The following is a 22,166-nucleotide window of genomic DNA, read 5'->3' as shown; positions in this document are numbered from 1 at the left end:
CATACTTTTTCAACTAAGTATACGTGTGGTTTTTGTTTTCTGTAGTTCTTGTTCATAAAAAATTATTTTTATATCTTTTAACTTATATTTCATTAGTTTAGAATAAATAACGTCTTCAATTTCAAATATTTCAGTTCACCAACTAGCTGTATATCCTTTTTCAAAAAGACCTTTAAGTTTACTAATTCTAAATTTGTCACCCTTATGAAGTTACTTATTTTTAATTTTTTTCCCTGCGTTCTATTGGTTTATCGTAGAATGTTTTGTATTATTGTATCATCAATTAAATTTTTAACTAAATTTAACCCTTTATAATTTCCTTGTAAGGCAACTATCTTCCATATTATTTCTTTAAGTGTTCTGTTAAATCATTCAACAACAGATCCTTGTAACTCTGAAAAAGTTGAATAATGATCAATATTATATTTCTTCATTAATTTTTAAAATCTTTGTTAAATAATTCCTTAGCATTATTTGTTTGTAAATTATTTTGCTTTCGAACTATTAAAATTTTTTAAAAGCATCAAATATATTTTTAGCTGTTTTATCTTTAATAGGAACAGCAAATGCATATTTTGAAAAACATCAATTATGGCTAAAAAGTATTTGTAACATTTATTTATTTTTGGAACTCATTTTAAATTACCTGACCCTATTTCAACTAGATCAGCTTGCCATAAATCATCTATGCCTGAAGAAACAACATTTCTTCTTTTAAAATTCTTTCTGAATGATTTATGTAATTCATTAATTATATTTTTGCAAAAATTATTTAAACCTCCACTTTTTAAAAAAAATTTTTCATGAATTTTCTCTTTTTAGATTTACAAACTGTACAAATACTTTGAACTGTTTGTCTGCCATTTTTTGTTATCACTCTACGTGTGTTATTTGATTCTGCAAATTTTTCGCACTTTCAACCATAAATGTGACTAATCTTTAAGAACTAAATGTGAACTGTTTTCCCAATACATATAAAAAATGTATATAGAAAAAATTTATGTAGATTACAAATTTATATAATATAAAAAAATATATTGATAAAAAATTTATATAAGTAAAATACTCCACCAAATATAGTTGACTTCAAATCAACTAGAAAAATTTTAACAGAATATTTTAATAATATAGTTACAAAAATTGTCTTAACTACTACTAATATTGACTGATTAATAGAAGCTACTTTATAAAGTTCATCATCAATACATAGAAAAATATTGGGTTCATTAAATGTTAATAATTTATTCATATTTTTAGTTATAACCATTACTTTTTTAAAAACAAACATATATTCAGGATTGTACAGTATGTGTTCACCATCTATTATAAAGGCAAATTCAAATACATGTTTATCATTTATTTTTTCTTTATGATTACTTAACTGTTCTAAGTATGGTGTAAATCTGTTTTGAGAAATAGTATGAAGAAAGCTTCTTCTATTTTTTTTTTTTTTGTAAACAAAATATTGGAGTTATCATGATGAATCTGATTAATTTTTCAATTGTGTATTGGTAACATAGTTATTAAATTGTGTTGAAATGATTGTGTATTCCGGTTTTGTAACAACATTTAATAGTTGATTATCAAAATAATGTTTGTTAACTGCAGCTCTTACATCAATTGTATCATTTACATTAATAAGTCTTCTATTTTTAAAACCACTATAACCAATAGTTACTTTAAACATAAAATTGAATCCTTTTTGAAATTGTTTAATTGTATTAGTTATCTTTATATTTATTGATGACTGAAGCTGTTTAATAATATTTTCAATTATTTCAATTCTTATATTATTGAATGATGGTGTATTAAGTGCTTGTTCAGTATGTTTAGTTAGATGTATCTTACTTCCACATACGTCCATTTATTTTATCTAAAATATCATTAAAATTATAATTTTCACAAAGCAATTTTAAAACAAATAAACATGAATGACCTAATATTACTTCACCAAATATTGAATTCTTTCTGTATTGTAGTATAGTTCATTATTTCCTAAATAGTTATCTGAATGTTTTGGTATATTACCACCAAATGAATCGACAGGTTGATCTACCTTTTTATATCTTTTATATTCTGTTCTTGTTTGTTTTTTCCAAGGCTTACTTTATGTTTAATGTTTTTCTTTAATGTTAAAGATAATGTTTAAGTTAATGCTTTTGTTTAACGTTTATGTCGTCAAGAATGATTTATTTTTTCTTAACTTAACTTTATTTGTTATCTAGATGTATCTATTGTTAAAAAACCTAATTCATTACTCCAACATTTACTAAACAATTCTTTCAAATTACCAAACTTTAAGTCTCCACCAACAATTTCATGGTAAATATGATTTAAATTTGTGTCATCTTGACAAAAATATTTTAATAATTATAATTGTGTTTTGGTGTTTTGGATAAGATTGAGCTAAATAAAAGCAATCCATACATTTATGTCTGCCTTTAGTAAAATAAACTTCTAACAATATCTTGATTTTCTAGAATAAAGTCATCAAATACAACAACTGAATATTCTTCACATTCATCTAATGGAATAATTTCTTCATTATTTCCAATATAACTAACAATTTGTTCATTAATTTTATCTACAATTTTTTGCACTACTTTATAAAATGTTGATATTGTGGCTGTTCTAAACTTTCAGTAACATGCAAATGGTTAGCTTTCTTCTAATTTAACCATCCTGGAGTTAAAATATATTTATCAATCATTAACAATGTCTTCCACAACCACAACCACAACCACAAGGTTACCATGTTTGTTTTTTAACTTATTTTCTGGAATTCTAGTGCTTCCCAATTTATTTTCTTCATTTATTAATGATTTTCTCATTTATTAATATTTTTCATTTATTAATTTTTCATTTATTAATAATTTTTTCTATTAATTAATTAATTTATTAATATTTTTCAATACTAAATCAGTAGGTTGTTCAACTTAGTGAAAAATCTTCTATTCTTAGAAAACGATTAACGGTTCCATTTTCTAATAATTATAATAACGTTTTATTAGTTGGTTTTTATTTAACTTTTTAACACCAAATATTACAACAAAATACAATAAATAATATTGTGATCGAGAAACAATAGAAATTCCTGTTGGTCAATATTGTTTGAAAAATATTCAAATACTTGTACATTTGAAAAAATCTAATATACACATTAAAACAGATGGTTTTAAACAGAATTGTTATTGAAAGTGATGTAAAATTGTATATGGATATAACAAATAGTATTGGAAGTTTACTTGGTTTTAATGATCAAATTGTGCAAGCTAATGAAGAAGTTGTAGGTAAAAATATACCTAAAATAATTTCTTTTGTATTTACATGTCTAAAATTTTAATCTTGCTGATAGAACGTATATAAAACGTAATGATGATTTTCGTAAAGAAACCAATATTGTTGCTTCATTTAAACATATTCCAGAGTTTGGTGGATAATAATATATGAACCAAATTATCCTATAAATGTTACTATATTTAATAGAATTCTAGATTTAGAAGTTACTATAACTGATGAAAATGATAATTTAATTGACGTTAATGGTGCTAATGTAACAGATATTTTAGAAATATCTCAATATCTTAATAAATTGTTTCCTTAATAATCATGAATAAAATTGAAAGTTATCCATTTCTTCATTTTCTGTTAATGAAAAAGCTAAAAATGTTCCTAACAATGATACAGAAAGTGAAATAAATACTGGTGATGTTCGGCTTCATCCAAATCATGCACAATTACATATTAAGTTTAGTATTATTAGAAACGATGGTACAGATTAACTAACTTATGATAGAAAATGAAACAAAAAATGAATTGATAACTATGTAACTAAATTGTTGGACTCTATAACAGTAAAAAATTAAATTCAGTATTATCTAGAATTGGACATCCTCCTAGTTCATTAACAGTTTTTCTAAATACTGTATAACTCTATTTGTTTCTGACAAAGTAAGTTTAGGACATATTTTTAATACAAGAAAAATAAATATTAGAAAAATGAAGCACTTTATCCTTTGTCAATATTTGGTGGATTTTTTAAAGAGTATAAAGAAATTATTTTTGAAACAAACTTAACTGTGGTTTTTACACGTAGATCATTTTCTAGAGATAGTTATAGAATCTATGGAATTTCGTGTATTTGTTTTTAAATATGAACCCATGATGAACTTGAACAATGTGATAATGTTTTTAAAAATCCTAACATTCCTAATTCTTTTTATGAACTTCAAATAGAACAAGTTGCTGGATTATATGGTAAAAACAATTTAGAACTAGAAATAACAAACTGCTATAACTGTACAGAATTTCATATGTGATATTTTGTTTTTGTTATATTTGAGACCAATCGTAAAAATAGTCAATTAGTTGATTCATCATTATTTGATCTTGTTAAAGTACAGAATATATATTTAAAATATAGTAAAAATGAAGTTTTTCCTCCAGAATTGTGGAATCCACCAAATAATTTTCTAAAGGTATATGATGCATTTCAAAATTTTAAAAGAACTACTTTACTAAAATCAGATATTGATATTACTCCATTTAGTTTTATAACTAATCATCCAATTTATGTAATAAATATGACACGTAGGAAGAATGTTATAACCAATATTAAACTTTTTGTGCAACTTTTAATGATTTAATTCCAAATGATACATTTGCTTACATAATCATGTATGGTAAAAAGAATCTCACATATGATGCACAACCATGATTACTTACTGGAAATTTTTAATTATTAAAATTTGCTTCTACATTGATTAGTGAAAACTATACAAAATTATAAAAGTGTTATAAATCTGTTAGTTATTACAAGTAGTTAAATTTTGTAAAAATTATGTATTTAGTTAACGTTTTAAAATCGGTTAAGTTGATCAAATTTCCTGAATTTTTAAAAGTTCAGCTAGGTTACTTATAAAATCCAGAAATTATTTTAATAGTGGGCTAGTGAGCTAGAGTTGACAAAATGTAAAATCATAAAAAATTATAAAAGTGTTAACTCCCTGCATATCTGAAACATTTTAAGAAAGTTAAAAAAAAACCTGAAAACTGTAACATACATTACCGCAGTTAACTAATGTATTTTATTATTTTATTTACATTCAGAAGCTAAAATTTGTGAAATAATGTAATTTTGTTTTAAATAATACATTTTATTATCTTACAATCGCTTTGTTAATTTTTATAACTTACTTTTGTTAACTAACACATTTTTTTATTTACTTACACTCACAACGTTAAAATTTTAAAATAATGTACTTCATCAATTAATATATTGTTATTAATTAAGTTATGTTCACAATAAGATTTTATAAGATAATGTACTTTCTTAACTAATACATTTTATTTATATACTTTAATTCACAACTTTAATTTTTATAAATAATGTACTTTCTTAACTAATACATTCACTTATTTATTTACTTACCTTCACAATTGATTTTTTAAAAGTCTTTAACTTGTGTTAACTAATACGTTCTATGTATTTACTTACTTTCAGATGTGATTTTTTAAACAGTGTACTTTTGTTTAATAATACATGTTCATGTGTTTAGATCATGTTCTAAATTAAAAAATTAAGTTATAAATCAGTTGGTTATTATAATCAGCTGAATATTGTAAATATTATGTATTTAGTCAACTTTTTAAAATCCGATAAGTTAATCAAAAATCTCGAATTTTTAAAAAATCAATCAAGTGACTTATAAAATATAGAATTTATCTTAATAATCACCTAGAATCTACAAAATGTAAAATCTCACATATGATGCACAACATAGAATACTTACTGAAAATTTTTAATTATGAACATTTGCTTCTTCATAAAGTCATGAAAAACTTAAAAAATTTATAAAAGTGTAATGTCCATGCTTATATACATTTTTAGAGAGACCTCTGGAGAAACGAGAACCACTTGTATGAATTTCAAGAGCCCCAAATGGAAACCCAATACTAAGCAAAGAAGGGAAAGCAGAAAGGTGGAAGGAGTTTATAGAGGGTCTCTACAAGGGCGATGTACTTGAGGACAATATTATGGATATGGAAGAGAATGTGGACGAAGACGGAATGGGAGATAAGATACTGCGTGAAGAGTTTGACAGAGCACTGAACGACCTGAGTCGAAACAAGGCCCTGGGAGTAGACAACATTCCATTATAACTACTGACAGCCATGTGAGAGCCAGTCCTGACAAAACTCTAGCATCTGGTGTGCAAGATGTATGAGCCAGGCGAAATACCTTCAGACTTCAAGAAGAATATAATAATTCAAATCGCAAAGGAAGCAGGTGCTGTCAGATGTGAGAATTACCGAACAAACAGTTTAATAAATCATGGCTGCAAAATACTTACGCGAATTCTTTACAGACGAATGGAAAAACTAGTTGAAGCGACCTCGAGGATGATCAGTTTAGATCTGTAGAAATATCGGAACCCGTGAGGCAATACTGACCCTACGACTTATCTTAGAAGCTAGATTAAGGGAAGGTAAACCTACATTTCTAGCATTTGTAGACTTAGAGAAAGCTTTTGACTGTGTTGACTGGAATAGTCTCTTTTAGATTTCGAAGGTGGCAGGGGTAAATTACAGGGAGCGAAATGCTATTTACAATTTGTACAGAAACCAAATGGCAGTTATAAGAGTTGAGGGGCATGAAAGGGAAGCAGTGGTTGGGAAGGGAGTGAGACAGGGTTGTAGGCTCTCCCTGATGTTATTCAATCTCTGTATTCAGCAAGCAGTGACGGAAACAAAAGAAAAATTTGGAGTAGGTATGTAAATCTATGGGGAAGAAATAAAATCTTTGAGGCTCGCCGATGACATTGTAATTATGTCAGAGACAGCAAAGGATTTGGAAGAGCAGTTGAACAGAATGCATAATATCTTGAGAGGAGGATATAATATGAACAGCAACAAAAGCAAAACGAGGGTAATGGAATGAAGTCGAATTAAATCGGGTGATGCTGAGGGAATTAGATTAGGAAATTAGAGACTTAAAGTAGTAAAGGAGTTTTGCTATTTGAAAGTAGTAAAGGAGTTTTGCTATTTGGGTAGCAAAATAAATGATGATGGTTGAAGTAGAGAGGATATAAAATGTAGGCTGTCAATGGCAAGGAAAGCATTTCTGAAGAAGAGAAATTTGCTAACATCGAGTATAGATGTGTCAGGAAGTCGTTTCTGAAAGTATTTGTATGGAGTGTAGCAGTGTATAGAAGTGAAACATGGATGATGACTAGTTTGCACAAGAAGAAAATAGAAGTTTTCGATATGTGGTACTACAGAAGAATGCTGGAGACTAGATGGGTAGGTCATATAACTAATGAGGAGGTATTGAATAGGATTGGGGAGAAGAGAGGTTTGTGGCACAACTTGACTGGAAGAAGGGACCAGTTGGTGGGACATGTTCTGAGGCATCAAGGGATCACCAATTTAGTATTGGAGGGCAGTGTGGAGGGTAAAAATCGTAGAGGGAGACCAAGAGATGAAGACACTAAACAGATACAGAAGGATGTAGGTTGCAGTAGGTACTGGGGGATGAAGAAGCTTGCACAGGATAGAGTAGCATGGATCGCTGCTTCAAAACATGTTCACATTGTGATTTTTTAAGAGAATGTACTTTCCTAACTAATATATTTTATTTATTTACTTAACTTCACAATGTCATTTTTTATAAATAATGTACTTTCTTAACTAATACATTTTATTTATTTATTTACTTACCTTCAAAATGTGATTTCTTTAAAGTTATTTATTTGTATTAAATAATACATTCTAATTATTTACTTACCTTGACATTGTGATTTTTTAAAAATAGTGTACTTTTGTTTATTTGTACATGTTGTTGTGTTTAAATCATGTTGTAAATTAAGTAATTACGTTATAAATCATTGGCGTATTCTAATTAGTTGAGTTATTGTAAAAATTTTGTATGTAGTTAACTTTTAAAATCGGTTAAGTTAATCTAATATCCTTCATTTTTTAAAAATCGGTCAATACAGAATTTATTTTGTAATGAGCTAATGAGCTTCAATCTACAAATCATAAAATCTCACATATGATTCACAACATACTGAAAAACAAAAATTTTATAGTGGTGTTACCTCCACGCTTATATAAATTTCTAAAGCATTTTAAGAAAGATAGAAAAAATAGAAACTGAAAATTATAAAATATTTTACTTTCGTTCACTAATTTATTTTATTTATTTACTTACATTCACAATGTAAAATTTTTAAAAAATGCACTTTTCTTGTTACTAATTCATTTTATTATTTCACAATCGCTTTGTAAATTTTTATAAATTACTTTTGTTGAATAATTAATTTTTTATTTATTTGCTTATGTCACAATGTAAAATTTTTAAAATAATGTACTTTGTTAATCAATATATTTTCATTGATTGAATTATGTTCACAATGTGATTTTTAAGATAATGTACCACTTCTAAGAAAAGAAATGAAAGCAGAAAGGTGGAAGTAGTATATAGAGGGTCTATAAAAGGGCGATGTACTTGAGGACAATATTATGGAAATTGAAGAGGATGTAGATGAAGATGAAATGGGGGATACAATACTGCATGAAGAATTTGACAGAGCACTGAAAGACCTGAGTCGAAACAAGGCCTCGGGAGTAGACAACATTCCATTGGAACTACTAACGGCCTTGGGAGAGCCAGTCCTGACAAAACTTTAGCATCTGGTGACCAAGATGTTTGAGACAGGCGAAATACCCTCAGACTTCAAGATGAATTTAAAAATTCCAATTCCAAAGAAAGCAGGTGTTGACAGATGTGAAAATTACCAAACTATCAGTTTAATAAGTCACAGCTGCAAAATACTAATGCGAATTCTTTACAGACGAATGGAAAAACTGGTAGAAGCCGACCTCGGCGAAGATCAGTTTGGATTCCGTAGGAATGTTGGAACACGTGAGGCAATACTGACCCTACGACTTATCTTAGAAAATAGATTAAGGAAAGGAAAACCAACATTTTCAGCATTTGTGGACTTAGAGAAAGCTTTTGACAACGTTGACTGGAATACTCTCTCTCAAATTCTAAAGGTGGCAGGGGTAAATGGCGAAAGGCTATTTAAAATTTGTACAGAATCCAGATGGCAGTACTTGTATGGAGTGTAGCCATGCATCGAAGTGAAACATGTACGATAAATAGTTTGGACAAGAGAAGAATAGAAGCTTTCAAAATGTGGTGCTACAGAAGAATGCTGACGATTAGATGGGTGGATCACAGAACTAATGCGGAAGTATTGATAAAATTGGGGAGAAGAGGAGTTTTGTGGCACAACTTGACTAGAAGAAGGGACCTGTTGGTGGGACATGTCCTGAGGCACCAAGGGATCACCAATTTAGTACTGGATGGCAGCATGGAGGGTAAAAAACGTAGAGGGAGACCAAGAGATGAATACACTAAGCAGATTCAGAAGGATGTAGGTTGCAGTAGTTACTGGGAGATGAAGAAACTCGCACAGGATAGAGTAACATGGATTGCTGCATCAAACAAGTCTCAGGGCTGAAGGCCACAACAACAACAGTATGTTCACAATGTGATTTTTTAAAATAATGTTCTTTCTTAACTAACATATTTATTTACTTAACCTCACAATGTCAATTTTTATAATTAATGTACTTTCTTAACTAATACATTTAATTTATATAATTACCTACCTTCACAATGGTCAACTTATATGCTAATTTACTTGTATTAACTAATACATTCTATTTATTTACTTATCTTCCAATGTCATTTTTAATAATAGTGTATATTAAGTAATTAAGTTGTAAATCATTTGCTTATTATAATTACTTGAGCTATTGAAAAAATTATGTATTTAGTTATCGTTTTAAAATTCAGTTAAGTTAATCATATATCCTGATTTTTTAAAAATGACTTAAGTTACTCATAAAATACAGAATCTATTTTAATTATGAGCTAGTGAGATAGAATCTACAAAATGTAAAATCTCACATATGATGCACAACATAGAACACTTACTGAAAATTTTTAATTGTTATCATTTGCTTCTACATAAAAGAATCAAAAACTTATAAAATTTTATAAAAGTGTTACCTCCATGCTTATATACATTTCTGAAACATTTTAAGAAAGAAAGAAAAAATTAAAACTGAAAATTTTATATGATTTACTTTCATTAACTAATTTATGTTATGTATTTACTTAGATACACAATGTAAAATTTATAGTAATTGTACTTTAACTAATTCATTTAATTATCTAAGATTCATTGTAAATTTTTATAACTTACTTTTATTAACTAACACATTCATCATTCACAATGTAAAATTTTTAAAATAATGTGCTTTGTTAATTAATATATTTTCAGTAATTTACTTCTGTTCACAATGTGATTTTTTAGAAAAATGCACCTTCTTAAATAATATATACTGTTTATTTACTTAACTCTTCAATGTCAATTTTTTTAATAATGTATTTTCTTAACTTTTACATTGTATTTATTTATTTACTTACCTTCACAATGTGATTTTTTTTTAGACAGTGTACTTTTGTTTAAAAATACATGTTCATGTGATTAAATCGTGGTATAAATTAAGGAATCAAGTTATAAATAAGTTGGCTATTATAATCAGCTGAATATTGTAAAAATTATGTATTTAGTCAACTTTTTAAAATCGTTTAATTTAATGTAACATCCTGAATTTTTTAAAAATCTGTCCAGTTACTTATAAAATATACAATTTATTTTATTAATAAGCTAGTGAGCTAGAATCTACAAAGTGTAAAATCCCACACATGATGCACAACATAGAATCCTTACAGAAAATTAGTAATTCCTAACATTTGCTTCTACATGAATTCAGGAAATATTTAAAAAACTAATAAGTGTGTTGTAAATTAAGGTATTAAGTTATAAAAATGTTGGTTATTACAATATTGTTATTATTGGTTATTATAATATTGTACTTACTTAACTAATATGTTTCATTTAACTGTGTTTTTTAAAATAATGTACTTGCTAACCTAATACATTTTACATATATATTTACTTACCTTCACAATGCCATTTTTTTAAAAGTAAATTACTTGTGTTAACAAGTACATTCTATTTATTTACTTACTTTCACATTGTGATTTTTTAAAAATAGTGTACTTTTGTTAAATAATACATGTTATTGTGTTTAAATCATGTTGTAAATTAAGTAATTAATTTATGAAAATATATATTATACGTTTAGTTATTGCAAAAATTATGTATTTAGTTAACGTTTTAAAATCGGTTAAGTTAATCAAATATACTCAAATTTTAAAAATCCAATTAAGTTACTTAGAAAATACAGAATTTATTTTAGTAATGAGCTAATAAGCTAGAATTTACAAAATGTAAAATCTCATGTATGATGCAAAACATAGAATATTTACTGAAAATTTATAATTATTAACATTTGCTTCTACATAAATTAATGAAAAAATTAAAAATTTATAAAAGTGTTAATTCTATGTAAAAAACTATTCTGAAACGTTTTAACAAGATAAGATCGAAACTGACAATTTTAATATCGTTTCCTTTTGTTAACTAATTTATATTATTTATTTACTTACACTAACAATCTAAAATTTTTAAAAATGTACTTTTTCTTTAACTAACACATTTTATTCTCTTGCGATCACTTTGTACATTTTTATAACTTACTTTCTTAACTAATTCATTATTTATTTTTTACTTACTTTCACAATATAAAATTTATAAAATAATGTACTTTGTTAAGTAATATATTTTTCATTTATTACTTATGTTCACAATGTGATTTTTAAAATAATGTGCTTTTGTTAAATTATACATGTTATTGTGTTTAGATTATGTTGAAAATTGATTAATGAAGTTATAAAAATTAATTATGATATAAAATTAATTAAGATATGACAATGAATTAAGAAATAAAAAATCACGTGTGAACATAAGTAAATAAATAAATAAAATGTATTGGTTAAGAGAGCACAGCATTTTTAAAAATTACATTGTGAAGTCAAGTAAATAAATAATATGTAGAAGTTAAGAAACTACATTATTTTAAAAATTTTATATTTTGAATGTAAGTAATTAAATAAAAATGTATTAGTTAACAAAATTAAGTTATAAATATTTACAAAGTGATTGTATGATAACTAAATGTATTAGTTAAAATAAAAGTACATTATTTTTGAAATTGTAGATTGTGAATGTAAGTAAATAATACAATAAAATTTATTAGTTAAATAAGTACATTATCTTAAAAATCACATTGTGGACATAATTAAATTAATAAAAACTTTCAGTGTGAAAACAAGTAAATAAATAAAAAATGTATTAGTTACCTAATGTAAGTTATAACAATTTTCAAAGTGATTGTGAGAAAATAAAAAGTATTAGTAAAACAAATGTACATTATTTTAAAAATTTTCGCCTGTGAAGATAAGTACATAAATAAAATAAATTAGATGACTAATGTAGTGTATATTACAATTTTGAGTATTTATTTTTTCTATGTTGTTTAAAATCTTTCATAAATATATATAACCATAAAGCTATCACTTTTATAAATTGTTCAAGTTTTTCATTATTTTCTCTAGAACCAATTGCTAATAATTAATATATTTGAGTAAGTATTCTATGTTGTGCATATTATGTGAGATTTTACATTCGCTAGATTCTAGCTCACTAGCTCATTATTAGAATATTTGATTAACTTAAGCGATTTTAATACGTTAACTAAATTCAGATTTTTTACAAAACTCAACTAATTGTAATAACCAACTGACTTATTACTTAATTACTTAATTTACAACATCATTTAAACACAATAACATTCGTTATTGAAAAAGTACATTGTTTTTAAAAAGTCACATATTGAATGTAAGTAAATAAATATAATGTACTAATTAACATATGTCAATTACTTTTAAAAAATCACATTGGGAAGGTAAGTAAATAATTAAATAAAATGTATTATTTAAGAAAGTCTATTATTTTTAAAATTGACATATTGATGTTAAGTAAATAAATAAAAAATATTAGTGAGGAAAGTACATTATTTTAAAATGATCTCATTGTGAACATAAGTAAAATTGTAAAAAAAACAATACTTAATAAATTACATTCTTTTAAAATTTTTAAATTGGGAAAGTAAGTAAATAAATAAATAATGTATTAGTTAACAAAAGTAAGTTATAAAAATAATCAAAGTGGATGTAAGCTAATAAAATGTCTTAGTTAAAGCAAAAGAACATTATTTTAAAAATTTTACTTAGTGAATAAAAGTAATTAAATAAAATTAATTAATTAACAAAAGTAAATTATATAAAAACTTCCAGTTGTAATTTTTTCTATCTTTCTTAAAAGTTTTCAGAAATGTATATAAGCATGGAGTTAACACTTTTATAAATGTTTTAAGTTTTTCATTATTATATGTAGAAGCAAATGCTAATGATTTATCCTCGGCTAAGGGTCGACATATGAAACGTCCCCTTAGAAAAATTCCGAATGACTGTGCTTAAACTGACACACAATATTTTTAGCACGATGCAGTCTGACTTTCTATAATCCCTACAAAAGAATTTCCCTGACTAACATGAACCTATACCTTTCACAAATCACTTACCTCACATAAATCTCCATTACTCGAACTACTGCAATAAAGCTAGCACCACTACTGCCAGCTAAATAAAAGATTCTAACTACTGAAGGCACTAACTACTGATTGGCATAGTTAGTAAAAGAAAGATTTTGACAGAGAACAAACAATGTATTTACTTTAATAGTGGTGAAAAGTCATAATATATATAGCAGTTCATGAAATTCAGTCTTACAAATTTACTGTCTCTGATGGACACACTTCCAGATGATCCGTTTTCAAAACTCCACCATTTCTCTCCCCACATCCACCATTGCTGGCTGCTTACCTCCAACTGCGCTGTTAACGCCAACTGCCCAACACTACAATAGCATATACACCAACAATGCAAACCAACCACAGCCTTCACACAGCAGTCAGTGATTTTCATATGGAGCACTACGTGGCGTTACCAACATAAAAACCTAAGCAGCCTACTTACAGAGTTCCACAGCAGCTGTACGCTAACAGATCAGTGAGAGGCTACTATTCCTACACTTAAGTGATAGTTCGCTGTCCTATCTGCTAATGCGTGCGTGTGTGTTTGTGAGAGAGAGAGAGAGTGAGAGAGAGAGAGAGAGAGAGAGAGAGAGAGAGAGATCAGATTTCTTAGTACTTTTTCGTGATTTATGTTCAGACTTCGTAGTATATTTTTGCTGCAAAAAGTTTCTTTGTTGTTGTTAGAGCATTCAGTCACCAAATTCGGGAGGAATTAACTGGAGAGCTGGAGGCTGAATCAGGGTTGGTTGATGGTGGTTTGCAGCCCCCTCAAATCATGGAACAGCATCCAGCTGCGATTCGAGCGAGGTGGCGCAGTGGTTAGACACTGGAGTCGCATTCGGGAGGACGACAGTTCAATCCCGCGTCCGGCCATCCTGATTTAGGTTTTCCGTGATTTCCCTAAATCGCTCCAGGCAAATGCCGGGATGGTTCCTTTCAAAGGGCACGGCCGACTTCCTTCCCCGTCCTTCCCTAACCCGATGAGACCAATGACCTCGCTGTCTGGTCTCCTTCCCCAAACCAACCAACCAACCAGCTGCGATTCCAACAGCACATCAGCTGTGTAAGTATATAATTTATAGTTTAAATTTCGTAGTATATATTTATGTTAGTAGAAATTTACAATTCTCATTTCTTGTTACAGTACATGATCTCAATGAGACTCACTGGTTGCTGGAGCTTATAGGCAAGCAGATCAAGGCGTCTGAGCAGTCTCCAGCGGAAATTCCACCATGTATGTACATATTCTCGTTGAAAAAAGGTTCTTAGTGTTATATTTCATATATTTGCGTCCCCACTGTGTCTGCCTTTAAATCGAAATCTTCTTGCTGTTGTAGTGATTCTGAGGAAGGCGAAGGGTGTATTACAGCACCCCTAATGAACCTATCATAACAGTCATGTAAGTACATGTGCATTTATCAAATCGGATTTCGTAGTATATTCTCATTCGTAGAAAAGAAAAGTTTCCAACTCGTCTTCATGTCGTTGTTGTGGTTGTTACAGCTTCTTTAGGGGATCTGGACCAGTGAGTGCATGATGATGAAATGTCAAAGTGGGTGAAGTAAATGGAGTGGGATCTGCGATTCCATGGAACCCAATTACCAATGCCAGACTGGGTGGAGGGAGTCCCTGATGACTTAGGGATATGGTTTCATCACGGAGGCAAGAAGATTTTGGTAATTATCTTTATATATATATTATATGTATAGGGTGATTTTTTCCATTGTGTACAGGCTCTAGGGATTCATCAATGAGAGGATACTGAACAAAAAGTGTCTAATAAACCTGTATCTGGAAATGCTTGGTTTCCCTACTACAGACAATTTGTTCAGGCATACATTGTTATAGAGACTGCAGTCTAATACACGCTATACCTTGCAGTTACAGTTACAGTATGTGTTGAAAATGATTTCCATGTGCCTCAATGCATGCATGTACAGTCTGTAGCATGTTCTGGCTCACATGTTCACATCAAACAGGCTGCATCCAAACAGCGTTGAAGCAGCATGAATAAACTGCTCCAGTATCTCCATATCTGGAATGGGCTCTGCATACACTACACTTTTGAGATGGTCTCATAACCAAAAGTTGCAGAAATTGGGATCCAGTGAATGAGCAGGCCATGCAACTGGACCCCCTCGTCTGATGCATTGGCCAGAGAAGCCACGATTGAGCTGCATCCAGACATTAATTGCGTAGTGGGCTGGACCTCCATCATGTAGCAGCCACATAACCCTTCAAATTATCAGTGGCACTTCTTTCAGCAGAAGAGGCAGCGTTGTCCACCAGAAATGCTGGAAGTTCCGACCTGTTAGGCGATGTGGAAAGAAGATACAGTCGCCATTTATCTGGGCCCACACATTCTGACTACACTAATGCCAATGATCTGCTGTCATCATACTGTAGGGGTCCTGCATACTATCCCACAGATGACTGTTGGAAAAGTTGAGATACCAATCTGTGTAAAGATGGCGTCTCCCATGAATAGAATGGGTGACACAAATCCCAGAATCGAGGATGCTTGATTAAGAAACCAGGGACAAAACTGCTCCCGATGTGGAAAGTCTGTCAGTAGTAAGCCCTGTAAGTACTGTAAAAACATAAGGGTAGTAACAATTGTCATGGAGAATATTCCACAGTCATCTGGCAGGCTAACGCTCTGGTACTGACACGACAGTCGCCTTCCACAGTGTTAAGCACATTTTCCTCAAAGTCTGGTGTCTGAATATTTTGGGTACGTCCTTCATGATTTCCTGCTTCCTGAAACGACCCTGTCTCAAACAAACGGCGAAATTCTGTTACAAACATTGAATGTGGTTGATGTCAGTGGGGATGGGTCTCCTGATACAACCTTGGTGCCTGCCACCTACTGACATTTGTCTTTCCGTAAGTAAACAACATGTTGGCAAAGTCTTGATTCGAATATGGATCCATTGTGTACAAAATAGTTTCACATCCACTACAAGGTTAATCATCAAGAGAAGTGAATTGGAGACAACATTACCAATTACTGTGGCAGGAGATGGTGCTAGGGTATGACACATGAGGAACAGTACCACCCTCTAGGAGGAAAGCATGCATACTATATCTGTGACTGCATGGTACAGCACGTATTAGACCTCGGTTTCTGTAACAAAATTTGATTGACTAAATTGTCTCTGGCATGATAAACATGCCTTTTTGGATGTAAGTTCATTAGACCTTTTCTGCTCTGTATCCTCTCATTGATTGGTCTCTAGAGCTTGTGTATGGTGGAAAATATTACACTGTATATATGTTTGTCTCTCTCTCTCTCTCTCTCTCGGTCTCTCTCTCTCTCTCTCTCTCTCTTTATCTCTCTCTCTCTCTCTCTACATAGCTACACCTTCACAGCATATTGTGGTGTAGATGCAAAGGCAGGCAGCAAAATGAACAAAATGTGATCCTGTCCATTGCACACCTCCCCTGCAGGACGAGGCTTGCAGCTACACAGACCACTTGTGGAGCGGCAGGTTGATAATAATAATTATTAGTCATTATCAGTCGTAGGAAATCATAAGTTGGAATATTGTGTGCTGTCTTTTACGAGAGCCTCGAAACTATTTCTGTTGTCAGCCAGGAAGTATGGAGAACATACTGACCATAGTTCCCAGTCTGCAAGAAGGCATTCTTGTCCAGCCCACTGAATAAAACGTTCCTATTCTCTGCTTACTCAGCGGGATCGGGACAATGATTACAAAAGAAAATTTTGAGTTCTAATTGACAGATATACACTATGTGATCAAAAGTACCCAGACACCAGGCTGAAAATGACTTACGAGTTAGTGGCACCCTCCATTGGTTATGTTGGAATTCAATATGGTGTTGGCCCACTCTTAGCCTTGATGACAGCTTCCGCTCTTGCAGGCATACGTTCAGTTAGGTGCTGGAAGGTTTCTTCAGGAATAGCAGCCCATTCTTCACGGAGTGCTGCACTGAGGAGAGATATCAATGTCGGTCCATGACGCCTCGCATTCCAAAACATCCCAAAGGTGTTCTATAGGATTCTGTGCAGGCCACTCAATAACAGAGATATTAATGTTGTGTAACCACTCGGCCCCAAGTATCGGGGCAACGTTCATATGAGTGCACCCTGCATTGTTGCCACATGTATCCAAGATGGTGGCGTTGACGTCATCCAAGATGGCGGTATGTAGACTTGGCAACAGCGCATGATATCATCTAAGGTGTCGACTGTGACGTCATTCAAGATGGCAGATTTTGGTGGGAAGAAGGTCACCTCCACTAACCTAACCCCGAACCCAGAGAAACGGCGGGAAGTTCAAATTCCAACAGGATAATGCATCACACCACTGTTATCTCTACTAAGGTAAGAAAATCGTGGGAAGGCAGCTCACCTGGCCTACCTCTACTAACCTAACTCACCTGACGGCACTTCTTCCTATGAACTGGCGCCAAGTTCGAATTTTGAAGGTAAACAAAGGTCAATTCGCATATGTCTACTAAGTGAAGAAAAAGGCGTGAAAGAAAGGACACTTGGACTAACCTCAGTCACCTGACCGCCAACTCGTCCTAAGGTTTCATGGGAAAGGAGTTGCACATAAGTCTTTATTTAAACAATTCCATGCAGTACGGCCATTCAGTGTGTTCACCATGAAGTCTGGACTCCAACTGACTTAGTACACAGCGCCACCATCAGAGGACGCCGTCGTCCAAAATGGCGGCCACGATTTCAGGTGATGACGCAAGTACCATTATCCAAAATGGTGGCAAACAGTGTATTCAACCCGAGGTCTAGACCTGGTACCCAGTACCGGCACCAGAGGGCGTTACCGTGACGTCAGCTGATGATGCAAGTACTGTTACCCAAGATGGCGCCAATTTTTTTTTCTCCACTCAGATAACCCGAACTGGTGGTGTACATTCAGTCTCTGCTTGGCTGTCGTTTTCAAACCAGGACACAGCAGCTTTCAATAGCTGCCTTACATGTAGACATTTGATGGAGGACTGTAGCCACAGTTCACTACATGAGGTATGGAAGAGTATGATAACGGAGGAGTGTAGGATGAATAAGTACAAGAATTCTATTCAGCAGATTGCGACAAAGCAGAGGGATGGACACAGGATAGGTCTCGTTACCAGCACATACTCATGCGCATGCGCAATCTGCCCAGATATTCATCATGAAGCATTCACTCTCCCAAAATGCAAGAGACGTACAGTTGATGTCAATTCGCTTTGGTGTGAACATATTTGTATATGCCATATATATATCATTAAGAGCAGCTGCTCACCCCCATCCTTGTGGTAGTGCCAAATGTGTTCTATCGACCAGCTATTGGTGTTTGAGCAGGATGAGTTTAAAAGCTATGTTGCTTGTAAGCATACAGCTGAGGACTGACTTATAGCCTCCTTGTGGTTGGTCTCGGGAGGGATGAAGGCTAAGGGAGAAAACCCTGAAAGAAAATCTGGAGTGGGCCCCAAAGGCGGTTGGAAGGCGTACTACGTCCCCTTTCGGCACCTCTTGCAACCGAAGTGATACCAGACGTATTGGCTTGCCTTTCCTCTGGATATTATCATTTAGGTTGAGAGGGAGACCGTGATGATTGGGCAACTCACGTGTCTCCATATTTATCGCTCAGGCCTGTAGCATCTTGAAGAGGACACTTCAGCGACGTCCAAGGACTTCGGCACAACACGGGAAGAGGCAGTTACCGATTATAAGCTCTGTCTGATTGGCGTAAGACTCGAGTGCCAGGGGCCACTTCCACGGTGGGAGAGATCATTGCATCTCATTGGACAGCTACCGCCCGCCTCAAGCTGGGCAGCCCCAGCCAATAAGGTGCTCTCCCGCCACTATCCGCCTGCTCACGGGGTGTGTGAAGCTTAGAAGTAATCTTCGACAAGCGGATTGATATAGTAGACCTACCAACAACAAAAATGAAATAATAAAGAAATCACTATTTCGTATTGCCACCTGGAATGTTAGGACCATGTGTCCAAGGTACATTGACGATGCCCAAGAGATTGATTTCATCTGTAAGACTGCCGTAATTGACAGAGAGCTCCACCATTTGAATGCAGGAGACGCGACTTCCAGACGTGGGCTCTATCAGGGAGGATAATTACACATTCTTCTGGCAGGGGAAGTCTCAAGACGAGCCAAGACTTCATGACGTAGGATTTTCTGTTAAAAACGCCCTTCTGGACTGTACTGTGCCACCATCCAGTGGAACAGAGCGAATTATTGATTTGAAAATATGCTCCTCAAGTGGCACTGTCAGCATCCTAAATGTGTACGCTCCTACCTTATCATCCAGCATGGGGGGGAAGGATATGTTTTATGACTTACTCAGTGACAGAATAGCCAAGGTACCTAGCACCGAGACACTGTATATTCTAGGGGACTTTAATGCTAGAGTTGGCTCAGATAACGACATATGGCCGAATTGCCTGGGGCATCATGGGGTGCGAAAAATGAATGAAAATGGCCAGAGACTGCTTAAAGTTTGCTGCTTTTATGGACTCTGTATCACAAACACATATTTCCAGCTTACGGATCAGCACAAGGTGTCTTGGAGACACCCGCACTCTCATCACAGGCATCAACTTGACTTAGTCATTGCTAGGCGTACTGGTCTCAAAAATGTGCTACTGATACGAAGTTATCATAGTGCTGATTGCAACACAGACCGCGCCCTAGTGGCGTGCACATTGAGGCTCACTCCTAAGAAATGTCACCACGCTAAACCGAGAGGTCATCCCCGTACCAACACAGATCATGTTCATGACACACAAAGAAAGCAGGATTTTGCCAGTAATTTTGAAAGTGCTTTCCCAGGAAACGTACAAGCAGAAAGGAATGTTGATAAGAAATGGGTAAAACTCTCGGGTGCAATCTACAACTCAGCAGTATTGGCCTATGGAATGAAAGGAAAAAGAAATAAGGACTGGTACGAGCAAAATTTGGAAGAAATGGAACCAGTCACTCAGGCTAAACGGAAAGCCCTGCTTGCTTACAAAAGAAACCCGAATGAAAGAACTCGAGATGACCTACGAAAAGCAAAGAACAGGGCACAGCAAACATCCAGGAGATGCGCAAATAACTACTGGCTGAATTTATGTGCAGGTATACAGAAAGCGGCCGACTCTGGGAATGCTAAGGCAATGTACGATGGTATTAAGAAAGCAATTGGACCAACTGTCAGAAAAACAGCTCCTCTGAAGCCCAAGACAGGTGAAGTCATTACTGATGAAGGCAAACAAATGGAACGCTGGGTTGAACACTACCTCGAGTTGTATGCAGCCGAGAATGATGTTAGCAAGGATGCATGTGACGCCATCAAACAAATGCCAGTTATGGAAGAACTAGATGCAATGCCTACTATGGAAGAACTTAGTAGAGAAATAGATTCTCTTGCTAACGGAAAGGCCCCAGGTGAAGATGGGATCCCTGCAGAGGTTATTAAGTATAACAAGTCTGTTCGTCTCAAACATTTATATTCACTTATTACAACCAGCTGGGAAGAAGGTTATGTCCCAATGAGTATGCGGAATTCGAGGATAGTTACTCTATATAAACAGAAAGGGAACAGAAGTGACTGTAACAAATACCGAGGCATTTCATTACTAAGTGTAGCTGGGAAAGCTTATGCAAGAGTCATCCTAATGCGATTACAGATCTTAGTTTCCAGAATCTACCCAGAATCTCAGTGTGGCTTCAGGCCCGGCCAATCAACTGTAGATATGCTCTTCTCCTTAAGACAGCTACAAGAGAAATGTCGTGAGCAGCAGAGGCCACTTTATATTGCTTTCATTGACCTTGTTAAAGCGTTTGATTTAGTGAGCAGAAATGGGCTTTTCAAACTGTTGCAGAAGATTGGATGGATGCCGGCCAGAGTGGCCGTGCAGTTATAGGCGCTACAGTCTGGAACCGCATGACCGCTACGGTCGCAGATTCGAATCCTGCCTCGGGCATGGATGTGTGTGATGTCCTTAGGTTAGTTAGGTTTAAGTAGTTCTAAGTTCTAGGGGACTGATGACCACAGTAGTTAAGTCCCATAGTGCTCGGAGCCATTTTTTAGAAGATTGGATGCCCACCTAAACTACTGCAGATAATTGTCTCTGTCCATGAGAAAACACAAGCAACAATTTGCTTCAACGGTAAAACATCAGAAGCATTCCCTATTTGCCTTTGAAGACTATGAGGAGGGAGTATATCTACATACGAGGTCTGATGGAAATCTTTCCAACATTGCTCGCCTCAAGGCCAAGACCAAAGTAAATACAGTTGTTATCCATGAGTTGTTATATGCGAACGATGCAGCTCTAGTAGCGAACACAGAAGATGAGCTGCAGTATATAATCAACAAATTATCAAATTCCTGTGAAAAGTTTGGTCTACTCATCAGCCTTCAAAAGACTAAGATCATGGCGCAGAGCACTACCAACCTTCCATCCATTAGCATTAATGGCGATCCTCTCCAGGTAGTTGATGACTTTACCTACTTGGGATCCACAATATGTAGCAACTTGTCCATGGACAC

General features: G+C 33.0%; 1 protein-coding gene across 1 annotated transcript; it reads left to right on the top strand.

Annotated features, from left to right (window-relative positions):
* Nucleotides 1-19,698: 19,698 nt before the first annotated feature.
* On the top strand, nucleotides 19,699-21,537 carry LOC124722588. The gene is made up of 2 exons (XM_047247724.1): nucleotides 19,699-21,166; nucleotides 21,260-21,537. The coding sequence occupies exons 1-2, from the start codon at nucleotides 19,699-19,701 to the stop codon at nucleotides 21,535-21,537; spliced, it is 1,746 nt and encodes a 581-aa protein (XP_047103680.1).
* The last annotated feature ends 629 nt before the right edge of the window (nucleotides 21,538-22,166 follow it).

The sequence above is a fragment of the Schistocerca piceifrons genome, chromosome X, assembly GCF_021461385.2.
Source record: "Schistocerca piceifrons isolate TAMUIC-IGC-003096 chromosome X, iqSchPice1.1, whole genome shotgun sequence".
Classification (NCBI taxonomy): domain Eukaryota; kingdom Metazoa; phylum Arthropoda; class Insecta; order Orthoptera; family Acrididae; genus Schistocerca; species Schistocerca piceifrons.
The sequence above is the reverse complement of the archived record's forward strand: the minus strand, read 5'-3'. Positions and strand labels throughout refer to the sequence as shown.

Excerpts from the sequence above, each read along its gene's own strand:
- LOC124722588 (XM_047247724.1), top strand. The coding sequence starts at position 19,699 with ATGCAGGAGACGCGACTTCCAGACGTGGGCTCTATCAGGGAGGATAAT. Across the intron at positions 21,167-21,259 it reads AGAAGGTTATGTCCCAATGA|CTGGGAAAGCTTATGCAAGA; the intron begins GTATGCGGAATT and ends TACTAAGTGTAG.